This window comes from Buteo buteo, chromosome Z (assembly GCF_964188355.1).
Source record: "Buteo buteo chromosome Z, bButBut1.hap1.1, whole genome shotgun sequence".
Lineage (NCBI taxonomy): Eukaryota > Metazoa > Chordata > Aves > Accipitriformes > Accipitridae > Buteo > Buteo buteo.
In genome coordinates, this window is record NC_134204.1 from 36041917 (window position 1) to 36057488 (window position 15572).

A 15572-nucleotide genomic window follows, 5' to 3' on the forward strand; every position below is an offset into this window, starting at 1 on the left:
GCTGGACTCCTGCCTGCGGCAGGCCCAAGGCAGGCCCTGCTCACCCAAGGCGCTCTCCAGTCCCCAGCAGCAAGCCCCACTGCTGGCCAGGCCGCACGCCCAGCCCACGCCACCCTTGCTGCCCACACCCTTGGCACCACCACGATGTGGGCAGGCAGGCGCCGCCCCTGCTCCGGGCCAAACAGCCCGCCGTCGCTGCGCAAGATGGCCGACAGAGGGGGCGGGGAGAGCGAGGGAGGCTGGGAGGCCGCGTGGCGCCACGCTGCAGTGTCCCTCCGCACAGGGGACCCGCCAGCCCCATGAGCGACAAGTCATGGACGTGCGCGCCCGCGGTCGCCAGTACATTCAGAGCATGTTGAACCCCGATCTGTGCCATACCGGCATTGGCTTCTTAGGTTTGGTACCTTCTTTTGTTTGAGAACGCTGGAATACAGCACACGATACCATGTTCAGGGTGCTTGTGCATATTTACCCCCACAAAGCAGGCAGAATTTAATGGTCCCGTTACTTCACCATGTATCATGTACAAACACTAAATACGCTGTTTATAACTGAGGCTCCCACTGTTGAGTAGGTTCTGTGTTACCCATCTGGTTCTCCATGCATGGTTAAATTAACTGAAACAATGATACTAGAAAACAGAAAGAATAATTATATGCCCCCACAGTGAATGTACCCAGAAGAGTTAAATTCTGGATCCTCTTTCTTAGTAAGCTTCAGAACTGTATGATCTGCCAACTGTGATAATCAATTAGCATGAAAAAAACTTTTTAAAAACTACTATGTTTTGCTCATAAAACTGATTTAAACATTGGCACGTAAAACAAAACTGCTATTAGTTCCCTATGTGTTTCACAGAGACTATAGTAGTGGAATTCCTTAAAAAAAAGACAGAATACTGCCATTACTTTGTAATGTGTACGCACATTCTTTTTTAACGTCAAGCACTGCTCCAGCCTTTCCAGCCTTTCCATCCACTTTCCTCAAGCTTGCTTTTGTTTAAATATCCCTGCCAATACCATCTTAAAGTCTAAACTCGCATCTAAAGATGCCATGAAAAAAACAGTTGAACATTCAAATGAAGAAAATATTGCATCTATTTTTAAAAGGAGAGGGAAAGTAAAGTTGGTTCAAATGTTAGAAGGTTACAAAAGTTTAAAATTCAAGCAATTTTTGAGATGTACCTTTTGGAACTTTCAAGGTATCATCAAAATCTGTTAATTCAATAAAGGGACACCCAGCATTGGCAGACACTGTGTTATAATTTTAAAAGAGCTGATCTAAAAACTAACTGCGAATACCACTTAGGACAACTCTGGCCATTCTTTTTGAATGAACTGTTCACAAATGCACTACTACTCTCCCTGAACACAACCTACGTATATTACATCCTCCTTTTGTTCCTTTTATTACCCTGTTGCATGGCTGTCTTTTAAGGTGGATCCTAGTCCTGTTAGATTAGGCAACAAACACAGTAAGCAGCATAACTGAAAACATTGAAGCTATGAATTTCTCATAAAAATTCACTGCACTTTCAAAAATCATGTCATGCTGATCGTTGTATAGATACAGAGGGCTACAACAAATTACTAATAAATTTTTCCAGATACAGCAAAGCTGAGCCAGTACTTCGGACATCATTGTCATTTTACCAGATGTAATCTTAAGGATGCTTTCTTTGGTTAACTACTTCCATACTTAAAGGACCCACAACAAGCTATTGTACATCAACATAGAACCCTATTAAATCAGTTAATATACTTCAGTATACATGTTAGTAGCAAATATGTTAGTAGCAAATATCTGTATTTATGTATAAATATTTTAAAATATTTTCACATATATTCCATATATATACAAACACTTAGATCAATTCCAGCTACTAAACAAAAGTAAATATAAATTTTAAAACTTTATTGACAATATACTTTTCATTATGGTACATTATGCTAACTAATTCAATCTGCTTTTTTAAAAAGTAATCATTCTAGTATTTGCACCATACAACTTCTTTGTTGAATTATTGCAAAGAAACCTTGGGATATAGGGAAAACACGCTTTCTATCTGCATATTTTACCCTGGAATATTTAATCACTTTTGTTGACATAAAGGCATGAATATTTTTCACTTGGATCATATCTATGCAGAAAGGTAACTGTAAGATGTAAGATTTCTCTATATAAACACATACATTCATGTGTATTTATAAAAACCTCTCTGAGAAAGGCTTAGGAAGAAGTCTGCCTCAGTTTTAAATGTTACCTTTTATAGTACAGTGCTGCAGGATTACTATTGCGTTATCATAAATAAATGGCAGCATCAGGGAATTTTAAACAGATGTAGCAGAAAAAAGACATGAATATTATCTAGACAGACCTACTGATAAAAACACACAAAAAAAATTCAAGGCAGAATAAGACACTTAGTGGGAAAGCTAACATTCAACACAAAATTCAGTGTTTCCTACCAAAAAAAAAAAATTAAAACAGCCAGTATCAAACAAATAGAGTAAGACTGCATTCCAGTCACTTGGTTTTGGTATTAACAAAAGATGAAAGAAATCCCTTTGGAAAGCTAATTTGAAAGTAAATATGCCTAAAATTAAACATACAACTTGTATTAATCTCAGAACAGAATCAAGACTACTATTATAATAAAGCCTGGGGCACATTGTGATGCCTACAATTGGTGGGTGTATTTTAATTGACTTGAAGACTGTCATAGTCCTATTATCATAAAACCTGTAACGCACTGCCAGCATGGAGGACCCATCTGTGCCCACCATCCATCTGTTTAGACGTGATTGGCGAAGTGGTAGGGAACTCGCAGTGGTTGCCTCTGCCTGAAAGGAATAAACCACAGGATCTTCCAGTGAGTGCCAAAAACTTCTGAGAAGGTCTGCTGCCATGGCTTTCGGGGCCTCGATCTACAGAAGACAGCATTATTAGTGAAAGACAGCACGCCCACGGTGCGCTTCAGTCAGCTAGAACAATGCAGGTTGGCTGGGGATCCATTACTGGACTCTGATGAATTGTGTCCCAGCATCACAAATACAGCTTTTCTTTCATTACGGCACGCAGCTGAGACTTAACTTTGGAGAACAGAAACTATCTGTGTCGTCAATCAACCGAAGGCAACTTTTGAAGCAGAGGAGAACCTCAGAATCAATGAATGTATGTCAAGACACAGCAGAAGTGTCTTTTGATCTGTACTTTTGAAAGAAAATATAGTTCCACTGGCTTTGGGTAGAGAAGGAATGGGAATAACGTGAGGCTACTTTATGCACAATCAATATTAAAAGATTAGTGAGCTAGGAAGTACAGGGCACAGTACCATGCAAAATAATCTTAACAAAGTGCCTTCAGTTCCTTTTCTCTCACACAGTTAAAAAACCCAAGCTAGTCTTTCAGCTTTTCAGCAAATAAATGTAGAAATTTTACAGCACTTACAGGTCTTCACAACAGTTTGACATTTTTTCTATACTTGTAGTATCCTGTTGAAAAAAACAAAACACAATAAAAAAGTATTTATTTACATTCCTAACCTAAAATGTCATTATGAAAGCAACTAAATAAAGCAGGGAATCAATCTTAGGGTACACTGCTTTGGCATTAGTCCAGTAGGTTACATATTACTCCCACACCATATTAGTTTCAAACAGCTGTGAGATCATATGCACAAATTTACTCAGTCTGTTAAATGATTTTTACGAACATGATGTGAAACTATACTGTGTAGTTTTATTATGATAGCACATACCACAGAATGTCAACAAAAATTTACAGCATTATTACCGCTAAAATTAATTCAGCTATTACAATTAATTCATGGGACATTTAGAAGCAATGTGTGTAGGGTTCACTCTTGCCATACTTTTCACAAGCATCCATTCCAGACTTCAAGCTGTCCACTGAGATAACCACACGAAAATTTAGCAAAATGCAACTATTAACAGATGTAGTATTTTGAAAAGCAGGAGCTATCAAGAAGTTTTAAAATAGTTATCTTCATGAGTATCATAATGCACACAGCACCACTATCAGTTTCCATAGTCTCTACAGGTAAATACCAAACATAAAAATTATTCTCTTGAAATGTAACAAAACCTAAATGATGTGCAGAGTGAAACCACCCCGGCAGCTAACAGTAAATTAAATTCATACTTTATTTTTCTGAACATGATTAATTTAATGAGTCACAAAGTTTTATAATTAACAAATCAATTTAAGCTTAGATCATCCCCAAATAAATTTTTAAAAACTGCCTACAATAGTACTTTTTTCTCACTTTCACTCTATATATTTAACAAAAAAGCTTGCTTTGCAAGTATTATTTCAATTTTAACTCCAGCAGTATTAAAGTGTTTTCAATGCACATTCATAATTCGTTATGTCCCAGAATCAGTCATGAGGTCCAAAATACAGTTACTGAAGTATTTCTCATGGTTCCACCTCCTTTTCGTGGCAGCTTGGTATTTCCCTTTGCTGTTCATTGATTTAGGCATGCACATAATGCACCTGTCAGTTTACACTAACGTTTGAATGAAACCAAGAGCTAGCCTTTATTGTCCCAGCCATACAGAGACACAAGGGCTGTGGTTTAATTAGGCTGCGACTTCATTGTCATCTGGAAACACTACCTAGCAATAAAACCATACTGTGTTCCTTGATTGTTCCTGCCATCAGTGCATCCAATTCAGTGCAGGCACTGCTGGGATTCTGCCATCATCTTTCATAAAGCTTTGAAGGGGAAGGGTGAAATGTGAGTGGGAAATAATGTACACGAAGCTGCTTCCCTGCTTCAGCAGACATGGGTGGCCTCAACTCCCCTTGCCAAATTTTGTCCTTCTAAATCCGCTTCCCAGCTCTGATGAGTTTTGGAACAGGATCCCTTACCGCACACTAAACAGCAAAAATCTTAATTCTGCCCACGGCCTACCCAGCTGAATTCCAGACGCACTATGGCAAAGGAGAGAAGTCCCCTCTTCTCACGCCAGCCCACTGGGATGCACAAGTTCTTCCCTGTTGGTGCAGAAAAGGCATGCCCACAGCAGACTACATAAACCATTCTGGCCCCATCATTAGGTGGATTTGAACAACTGCTCAGTAGTGAGAGAGGACAGGACTGGAGGCAGCAGGCTGTAAATACCATCTGTTTCTTCCATGCCCATAGGCACACTGCTTCTCCTCGCCACCTTAGGCGTCTGCCTAGCGTACTCCCCCTCACCTGCCACAGGTGGCAGGAAAGCATTACAAGACACAAGCCGTTCTCCCTGTTCGGGCAGGACCTGCCTGCACAGCCAAGGGATATTCGGCTTCCCTGGGCTGGCTTGTTGTCCAACTCTTGTCAGAACAATCACCACCTTTTCTGGCCACAGAAAATCACACACAGCTTTCTGAATAAAAAGGACTAAGCAAACACAGATATTCCTTCCATGACGTTTCAGTGAGGTTGTAACAGTGTTTTCATGAGATGCTATAGCTCCTTCTGTAACTGCAGAAATACCTCAGCTCAGACGATAATTGAGTTCTGGCTACCAAAAGAGTTAAGCTATCGTTTCACAAAAGGAGCCTTAAACCAGCTTTGGGTGCAGAGATGACATAACAAAATAATACCTTAAATATGGCTTTTTGCTATGTTTCTCCACATTGTTTATTCATTAATACATTTCCACTGTTCCCTAAAATACTGTATTTGAGATTTTTAGAGGAATTCCCAGTTTGGGAACTGGGGGTTATATTTCTTTTTAACTGTTATCATGGCATGTTATCAAGACCTGAAAGATGCTCAATCAGGGTCTGCTCCCCTCAGAAATGTAACCCATTAAATTAAAGAACTAAGTGAAAACACCAAAACAGGAACTGCAGAAAATGACTGTAAGAGAAGACTATCGAGCTTCCACACCTTTAAAACATACTAAGAATTTCAGTTGGATAGGAAGTTAAAGGAAATCCTTCCTTACTTTCTTTCCTTCCTTCCTCTTCCACTAAAATGCCAACATCTACTTTAGAATACTTTCGCTTTACAGGAAAGGAATTGGGACTGAGCAGTGAATCCTTTGCTTCTGGGATACTTTTTCAGAATTAAAAAAACTTTATAGCCACATTTTAAAAGCTGTGAACTAGGGCTGGAGGGAATGGCAGAAAACATCTCTCTGAAGTTTAGCTGCTTAACAAGTGCTGGTGACTGAACTTAAAAAACCAAATTCCCCTCACAGCTTCCCTCCCCCAACACTGCTGCCAAACAGCTGGGCTCATTTGAAATTGACTTTCTTTTGAGAGTGAACCAATTTACCTTATCAAATGAAAGTGAAAATTCACAGCACCCCAGGAAACTCAGTAGCCCCTCTGAAGACAGGAGAGGAAGGAAAGGGAGAAGACCATAGCTGAGTTGTTTTGGCCTGTTATTTAAGGCTTTCTTAGACACATTAATTTCTCTTCTTTTGGAGATGGGAGGACCAGAATAACCACTATTCTTCTGAATGACAAGGTGTTCTGTTCATTAACACATCTCACAAATGGCTTTCAACCAGAGTATCATCTCTCTTAATTATGCATTTGATGTATACTAAGGTTTTGCTACAACATCAGTATTACTGTGTTCAGCCTAAGAGGCTTTGGCTGTCTGCATCTACTATCAGCTTGGATTACTATTAATACAAATAGAACTCTGCTAAGATTCTACACACACACACACACCCCCCCCCGCCAGACTCGCAGCTAATGCTGATGTTAAAATCTTTGGAGAATTGGCACTCATCCAAAAGCTGAAAATAACTTGGTATGAGCAAACATGGCACAGCTATTGAGCCCTAGTAATCTCCGTCTCCAAAAATCCCATAAAATTTACAACTGCATACAAGACAAAATTGACTAACCCACAGCTGATTACCTGATGGGTCATCCGGACCCCCAAAGTCATCATCCAGATTGGAAACAACTGTTGTTCCTGCACCTGGTTATTCAGAGATACATACCCACTGATAAGCATCTTAAAGCAACTAGGAAAAAAATTGTACCTTAGTGAGAACGGCAAAAGAAATTCAACGATATAAACACAGCAATCATTAACAATATATCACTTTAAATCAAGAGGGAAAGGGCAAAGGATTCAGATTCTGCTGAGGGGATGAGGAATGTTTTTTTGCTTTGAGGACTTACTACAAGTCTGTAAAGCAGCTTGTCTACTCTAAGTGAAGTAAGCTACTGCCACAGCTAAGACTGTTATGAGAGGAATGGAGAGACATATGTAAGAGCACCAACTGAATTCTGCAGGCTAACTTAAGATTCATTTGCAAATGAATTCACCTGCATTAACTACTAAGAGGAATATATCTTTCACATCTATATTTTTAATTAGCACAACCAACTGCCTGAAAAAACAGGTTTTTTAAAAAGATCACATGCACTGTTTAAGAAACTGCTTTAAGGATGGGATTCATCATGAACTAATTTACCATGGAAGAAGCACACGGAAAGAGCATTTTCCTCTTACTGATTCATGTTTTCCAAAGCAGAAGCTGTAATTTGTAACTCACAGGACTAACTCCAAAGCACGCAGCCACAATCTCTAGTTCAATTTTTCTTCTGTGTTTGCTTAAAGTGACATGTACTCAATACAGCTCTATTTAATACTTGCAATAGAAGAATGTAAGCATTTTGCAATGCTGTCTTAATATAGTATTTTCAAATATTCGGTATATAAAGATCATCAGGAAAGTATGCTAAAACAGAAAGAACAAAACCAAAACTTGTAAGGCTTCCTGGATTTGCAGCCGTTGCTTTTATCTGAAAGTGCAAGACAATGTATCTTCTATCTGAACAATACATTTTTTTCGTTCCTTCTACCTAACGTCCTTTCATTGTGCGTAAATGACAGGTGAGCAACTGAAGAATATAAAATACTGAACAATTCATAGAAAGAATACTTCATATTTCAGAAATTTTCCTTTTTAGCATTAATTACATTTTGGGTTTACATTTGGCTACTTTTTAGCATTGTTTTCTTAATCTAGACTTCTCATATAACACAATATGATTAATTTTATCAATTACAATTAAGTTCAGCCTGAAAATTACTAGTTCAGTTTTAACTTTAAATCCCTAAATCAGAGAATTGTGTGCAAAATTAAAAATGAAGCTACACTATGTTATATCTAGGGACTATTCCTACACTCCTCTATGCTCTGATGAATTTAGTTAAATAGATTTCCAATGAATTTGTCAGATATTAGAAAATGATTCATTGAAATGAAAACATCTGATAACAAATTAGGAACACAACTACAAAGCAGATGATACGAACAGGTCTCTTCAGTCTATTTCAAATCCATGGTGTGTTAGGTGCAGACAGCTACATGACAGCAAGACACATAACAAAGCACATTATTTTTCTTGATACTTACAAATACCTTCTCAAGACAAAAATATTAAGAAAAAAATGCTTAGGAAGCCTATCTATTGACTTTCCTCACACAGAAGCCATTTTAATGGTCTGATGTCTAAATTTGACAAGCCACATTTAAACAAAAAGTACCCAGCCCCCAGAACACTTAAACATCATTATTATAGTTACTTATTTTCAATTGGTTAAAGGTAATCCATTTATTATTTAGAAAAATAACTGAGTTTTAAAAGGAATTCCTCCTTGAGTGATGAACGGGATATTTTTGGCATGATATTTTTGACTCCTTGCACAGTATAAAATCTCTTTGATTAAATTTTCTAACTTATGCTTTTCCTTAATAATATTGTAAATAATTAATTTCAATAAAAGTACTTCCACTTTACTTAAAACCATGTGGTGACCTAAATAAAACAGATGAGATCTTTTGCCACTTAGTGTGTCTTGCGCTTGAATTTATTCTTACATTTTAAATAGCTCATGAAAGAGGGTTTTAAAATAAAATTTTATTTTGATGGTAAATAGCTGTTTAAGACTGTCAGGATACATTCATTAAAAATGTTAAACAAATTGCTAGTCTATTCGAGAAAAATAAGGTAAAGATAAAAAAGACTACACAGTTAACGAAATCCCACTCAAAGACCACGACATCACTATTTCCTGACAATTTAATTTATAGCACTTTATGCAGTCTTCTAATAGGAGATTTACCTATAGGTGGATTAAAGGTAGAGACAGGAAAAGGAGGGGGGGTAAGAATAACAGGGAAGATACAGACAGACAACTTTAACATGAACTTATTTTCTGTTACATCTCTAATTTCAAATTACTATTTGATAGTTGGTAGTTTATATAGCTTTTGCTCTCCCTCTACAGTTACTTTTTATCTTACACTTTACTATAGCCAGGTAAAGAATATGTTTGCCTGGAAATCCTGATTTCCCCTTCCAATCCTAATTTCTTCTGCGCTAGACTTAATTATGAGGATTAATAGTTCCTTGATTACATTTCAGCCATGTTTGAAAAAACAGGAAAAGCCCTTAGTACTTCACTAATCAAAATAGTATTTAATAGATTATCTGATTAGAGATATTATTACAAATATTTTAAATTATAAGATACTTATTTTTGAAGACAAAAAGCATTTTAGTACTAGATCACTTGTGCACTCTGTATATTAAAGCAGCAATAGATCAACACTATGAAATATGCAAAGAATTAAAATGTCTTTGGTTTTATTAATAGAATAACTGCAGTTACATTTTCATTATTTTGCACTTCAACCTTTGTAAAATTTTGTCTGACTTACTGATTACATGAAGGATTTTAAATTTTTCACTGGCATTTTTATTGTTTGCACTTCAGTTTTGCATTATAGTATTAAATGAAATGATACTCCTAAAGAAAACTGGTTGAAAATAATCCTTCAAGGAAAAATATATCAGAAAATTAATTTGTAAAATTTCCATCTTTTTCCAATTTCCTTAAAAGGAAGTTTTTGTCCTTTCAACAAGAAAAGAAGCCCTGAGCAAAATGAATAATGTTCCTTACTGCATGCTCACTGTAAGTATCAGTCACAGTAAGCAAAATAGTTAAAATATATGAATTAGTAAGTTCAAGACATTAACATGGAGGTGGATCTGTTTACAAGAACAACAAAAAATAGCTAGTGAAATAAGTTTACTACTTGTAGGTGAAAAGGAGAAACACTGCAACGGTAATAAAACACAGCACTCAACAAATATCAATATCTTTAAATGTTTCTAAGGGGGAAAAATGTATGTAGTAAGCATCATATTGTGCACCAGACAGACTGTTGGAACACCAACTGTTAAACTATTTTCCCTTCCATCCTCCCCAAAGCAAATAAAGGGAAATTTCTCTCTATCACATCCACACAGTACTGATGCACCAGGATACTGAAATATCACTGTACACATTTGAACAGTTAATTAACAGGAAACCCTGGTAGCATTAATTAAATTAATAAAGTCACTGTCCACTTAGTTTATGATAATACATCCACTACCTTGCACAAAGACCACATGGTATCTATTAAATTTATAAAAGCCCATCCATTACATAGTTCTGCCACTGAGATACAAGTTAATTACTAAATAATTTTAGTGAAAAGTTTTTCTCCACAATATTAAGACACAAAAATCACATAAAGTCCTATTTGATGGACTATAGTGGAAAAATGAAGAAAATTTCTGTAATTCCATATAAATACTTTGTTTGAACATATGGAAAAATGAAAACACAAACTGTTTAGTGTTTGAAATAAAAAACAATCAAAGGTAATCCTTTAAAATTAGGGTTCAGATTAATCTCTGCAAAGGATGCTGTTTAACTGAAACATCTGGTAGTGTTACGTTGAGAGACAGGCCTTTTTTAACTTTGGAAATGAGATTAGTAGATCAGTTATTTGTAAGTGTCCGAGTAATTTCTAATTATTTTATCTGGGTCACAGATAATCCGCTTTTACAGGGCTCCCACAATGACATCAGAGGATCATTGCTGAACTGATTATCCTGTTACCTTCCACCATCCATAGGAAGACAGGATTTTCTTTTTGTACAGAGGAAGAGAAAGAAGTGGCTGATTGCTTCAGACAGGTGGCAGCCAACAAAATAAAGAACAACATAGATCTTGAGAGGAAGAAAACCTCACATATGCAAAAGGTACCAGCCTTAAAAAAGATCAGCAAACTGAACACTTCTTAGTAGTGTCTGGTGCAATTTAAAACCTCATTAGACATGAAGAAATATCAAAATAGTCAGACAAGCCATTGTTTAAAAAAGCATTCCGTATTATTTATTACTTGTTCTACAATAATGCCTTGTAGATCAAACATAACTGATGTCAGAATCTTACTGCATAAATAGAAAAACTGGGTTTTAACATCATTTAACTGTTGAAGTGACATGAAAGACATACAGAAGTACTTTCTTAAAGAAAAAATTGAACATGAGCAGGAGAAATGTAAATGCCAGGGCTAGTCTTGTACTAATATACACACAAGCAACCTGGCAGTTCCACCTTTTTTAAAAGGCCCCGAATTGCAGCTTTTTACCTCCTACAATCATAAATCAGAAGCAACCTGTAGTTGATAAAAGAGACTTTTTTTTGTAGGTAATTTATGCCTTTTCCTATGATTAAATGAATGAATAGGCTAGTTATGCATTTTTTAGGAAAACAAGTGTCTGTTACATATAAAAATATCAAATGAGAGAGGACTTCCAAAAAAACCCATGTCAAGAAAATATGTCTTGAGAAAGCAAGCAAGTTTCTGGATACCATTTGATTTAGCTTCCAATTAAATTTTATTATTTCATATGAGGATAACCACAGAGAATAAGTAATTGGAAATACAATTCCGTAACATACGTATGTCCTCCTCAAGATTTTCTTCTAGGTTAAGTGCAAAATATTCTTTTCTAGATAAACTTTACATTCGCCATTGTAGTATAATTAACAGGTATAGGCAGTAGTTGCACAAGACAGTGGATGTTTGGGGTTTTTTTTTTGTGGAAAATTTAAAAACATTCTGAAATGGAACTATCTATCTCAAGCAAAATGATAATTTATCTATAAATAGTATTTTTACTATTTATGACAAATCACAAAATAAAAAAACACCTCTCTACCTCCATGGAGTTTGAAAGTGTCTATGCTAAAGCTATCTTGTTATCCTGTAGCGGCTGAGGCAAAAGAGCTGTAATTGCTTGTGGGAGTACAAGCAGCTAGAAGTAGTCTGAAGTAAGTGTATCAACAATATTAAAAAAAAAAAAAGTTATTCTCAGTAGGAGAACATTTAGTTTTTCTAGGGTGTGACTGACAAATCTTTTTTTGTTGTTTTGTTGGGTTTTTTTACTTACTGCTTTATGCTAAGCTTGCTTTTACTTCTCAAGCAGTCTCATTAAAAAACATCACACTGCCTGGAAATGTAAGAATACAGGGTCATTTCCAGTTGAGGAATATAAAATTCAAATTTGCACTACAAGCAATGACAGGGAATAGAGGACTGCAAAAGCAAGCACCAAGCATGGAAGATAAGCAGGCCTTCAATATAAATGCATGGTCATTTTGGAAATTACATCAGACAGTGCTTTTTTCATGGGTGAAACTGATTTCTTCCACCCAGTTCTCTAGAAACATGAAAATTATAAGTAAGAAGAATAATTGTTATGCTGAGATTTTAAGAAGAGTATCTTCTTAGGATCCTAGAGTTCCTAAATTAGGATCTTAAATTTCTCCCTGTTTCAGAGACTTCTGAATTAGAGAGAACTTAGATACCTCTATCTCCAAAGTATCCAAATAAAAGTCCCCCAAGAGCGATCTCAGCTACACACTGGAAGAAGTGTTAAAATTCAGGATGATGAAAGTAAAGGCAAATAGAGCTTGGGGAAAGCAATTGGAGAATGAGGATAAAAAGACCCATGTGCCCCTTCTGCTAGAAGCGTGTTTCACATATGCTAGTTTCTAGGGAGAAAGCACTAATCTTGTATACAGAGGCCACCTCAGCTGCTCCCCTCTTCATCAGAACAATTCATGTCAAAAGTTCCTCTAAGGACAGTTTTTGCCAACCAGCTGTTCTCCTCTCATTGTAAGAAGTCACCTCCCTTGCTCTTTGGCTTCCTGGACCTCCAGATGAGATATGAACAGCCTTGTGCTAATGATACCCTAATAGTGATACGACAATAAGAGAGGTGGTAAACATACTCAGAGAAACTCCTGTGTGCTAGATAACTTGGTCTATTAATCACCTTCTCAAGCAGTACAGCCTTAAGAACATTCTCTGTGCAAGAGCCACATCTGACTACACACGTTACAAAGTTTTCATTTTTACCAAAGAGCACATTTTTTCCAAGCATCTTAGTATCTGTTGAACACACATGAAACAGGGTAACAGCAGATTACATGCATGTTTTTCTTAAAGAACTGTTACATAATGGATCTACTGTTATAACCAATGAGAGTTATGCAATGATAGGCATAAAAGATCAGTCAACTGCACAAAACTGAATTTTGGAAAGTGCCAGCACACACAGCAGAATATTTCACCTGCACTTCATAATGTGCTGCTTTGCTTTCCCATTTTAGCTACTGTTCTGTTCCAGAAAAACATGCTGGAGTATATCAGATATATCCTTTCCACTACATGTTCAGCTGGACAACTTTTTTGACTTCTGAAAAAATTTCTCAAAGAGGAGAAAATGGCAGTATTTCCCCTTAAAATCCTAGGAAAAAATTTTGCTTGTTCTTACAGCTTGTCAAGCTATCACTTAGCTCAATTGTAGTAAAGACCAAGTCTGTTTATAAAAATGCTATATACAAAGGTCACATAATGCAAATTAATTCTATACATTAAACTTTATCTGTCTTGCTGCAGTGGCAGAAGTATAGACTTCTGTAAATGTGAAGAATCAGCACAAGTGCTCTGACCTGGGGTACATACCGTGCTTCATAATGCATGCTATATTCCAATCATTTACATTTGAGCAGAGCAGTCAGACTGTGGAAATCAACCATAAACAATGAAGCATGAAGTTGCCATTTCAGGTGCTAGTTCCTTATTACTGATGGTGGTAAAGGAGGATGAACAACTCTGCAGTTTCATTATCCCAAGCAGCTTCTGTGAGATGGACAGTAAGCAGACCACATTCTGTGTACATAGAAGATACTGAAAGACTGAGAACTTGGGATTTTTTTAATAAGCACGTCCAATATTCCTGGAAAAAGTTAGCCTTAGCTTTATATTACTTAGATAAAACAGAGACTATTGCCTTGGTTTCTGGAAAATTATATAGTGACAGTCAAGCAACTTTACCTTATGGAGAATCACGAAGTTTTGCTACAAAAGGGTCAAAGTTTGATAAATCTTGAGTTTATTTTTCTTTCCAAAAATACAATTTTGGCAGCATTTGAAATATAGGTAAATAAAGTTAAACCCCAACAAACCTGAACTTGCTGGACTCATTTAGCAACAGTATGTATCAGTCCAAGTTTAGATCACAGAGCTGCAATGCTGATTGTCCCTATTACTTAAAATAACTTTTATCCAGGAGCTGTGGAACTAATCTTGGCTTGATGTTAAAGTGCAAACACAGGCATGGAGCGTGAACTAGGAAAATATTTATTATCTATTTTCCTGTACAAGCACAAGTAAAAGCTGCTCTCCTTCACCTTTTTCAAAAGGCCTATGCTCTTGTCCACCTCTTTTGCACACATCTCTGGGCAGCTTCAGCAATCACTGAAATTAATGCTCTCAGGAATTGCTATGGAGCAATTAATATAACATGAATGCTTTAACTGTGCATATCTATGCCTTCAAGTGTTTGAGCTTCTTTTAAATTAACCTCAGGTCTGCACTATTACACTTCAGTGATTGTGTTCTACTGTTAAATAAATTTTGATCTGTACCTTACACTAAGGTAAGCTTAATTTCATCACTAATTCATTATTTTAAATAGAGTTCATTTTAGATACAGTTTGCTTAGTTTATACAGGAAGGCTAGATGCTGAACAGCAACTGCAGCACATTACACTGCAGGAACATCGCTGTCTCTCAGTGATCACAGTTCATTGCTTCTACAGGACTTGAATGTCTTCATGGTGTGCACTCAGCACTGCGGGTGGGTATACCCAGTCTCTTTGTTCCCTATTCTATGCATCACAGGCATGTCTTTGGGGAGCCTGCAGAGAAACTACTCACTCACCTGCTGCCCTCTCCTCTGCCTTTGCCATTGGCTAGCCAAAGCCGTTAGTAAGTACTTATGGAGGAAGCAAATTCCCACACTACAATGCTGACAATCAAAAACCATTTGTACAGAAAGATTTTCTGACACAACTTGCAGACTAAGCACAACCTCACCAAACAGATTTGGCTTTGTTCGTTTGAAGTCTGACTAGTTGCTCCCAAGCAGATTTCCTCAAAATGACTGTATTGTTTATTCTTGCCAATTCTATACTCATGAAGAAAGGAATGAAAAGGAAGAAGACAATTGTGCTGCTGGTATGGAAATTCTTTGCGTGGGGGATGGACTAGACGACCTACGTTCTTTAATGAGTCAATGCAACAGCATCCACAGGGTGTGAATGAATTAAGAGTCTGGAGATCCCAGTAACGGATTTCTACTTCCCCAGCAATCCTAACCCAATAATC

General features: G+C 36.8%; 1 protein-coding gene across 7 annotated transcripts in view; it reads right to left on the bottom strand.

Moving 5' to 3' along the window:
• Positions 1–1893: 1893 nt before the first annotated feature.
• The window catches only part of ZDHHC21 (zDHHC palmitoyltransferase 21), a 53256-nt gene continuing 39577 nt past the window's right edge, over positions 1894–15572 (bottom strand). For 4 of the 7 annotated variants that reach the window (XM_075020683.1, XM_075020681.1, XM_075020685.1 and 1 more), the window contains 3 exons: positions 6893–6955; positions 3451–3494; positions 1894–2927 (listed from right to left, as the gene is read on the bottom strand). In XM_075020683.1, coding sequence (XP_074876784.1) covers positions 2795–2927; positions 3451–3494; positions 6893–6955 — 240 coding nt within the window. In that variant the 3' untranslated portion in view covers positions 1894–2794. The remainder of the gene's footprint in view (positions 2928–3450; positions 3495–6892; positions 6956–15572) is intronic. The other 3 variants (XM_075020684.1, XM_075020688.1, XM_075020687.1) reach the window with 1 other exon arrangement.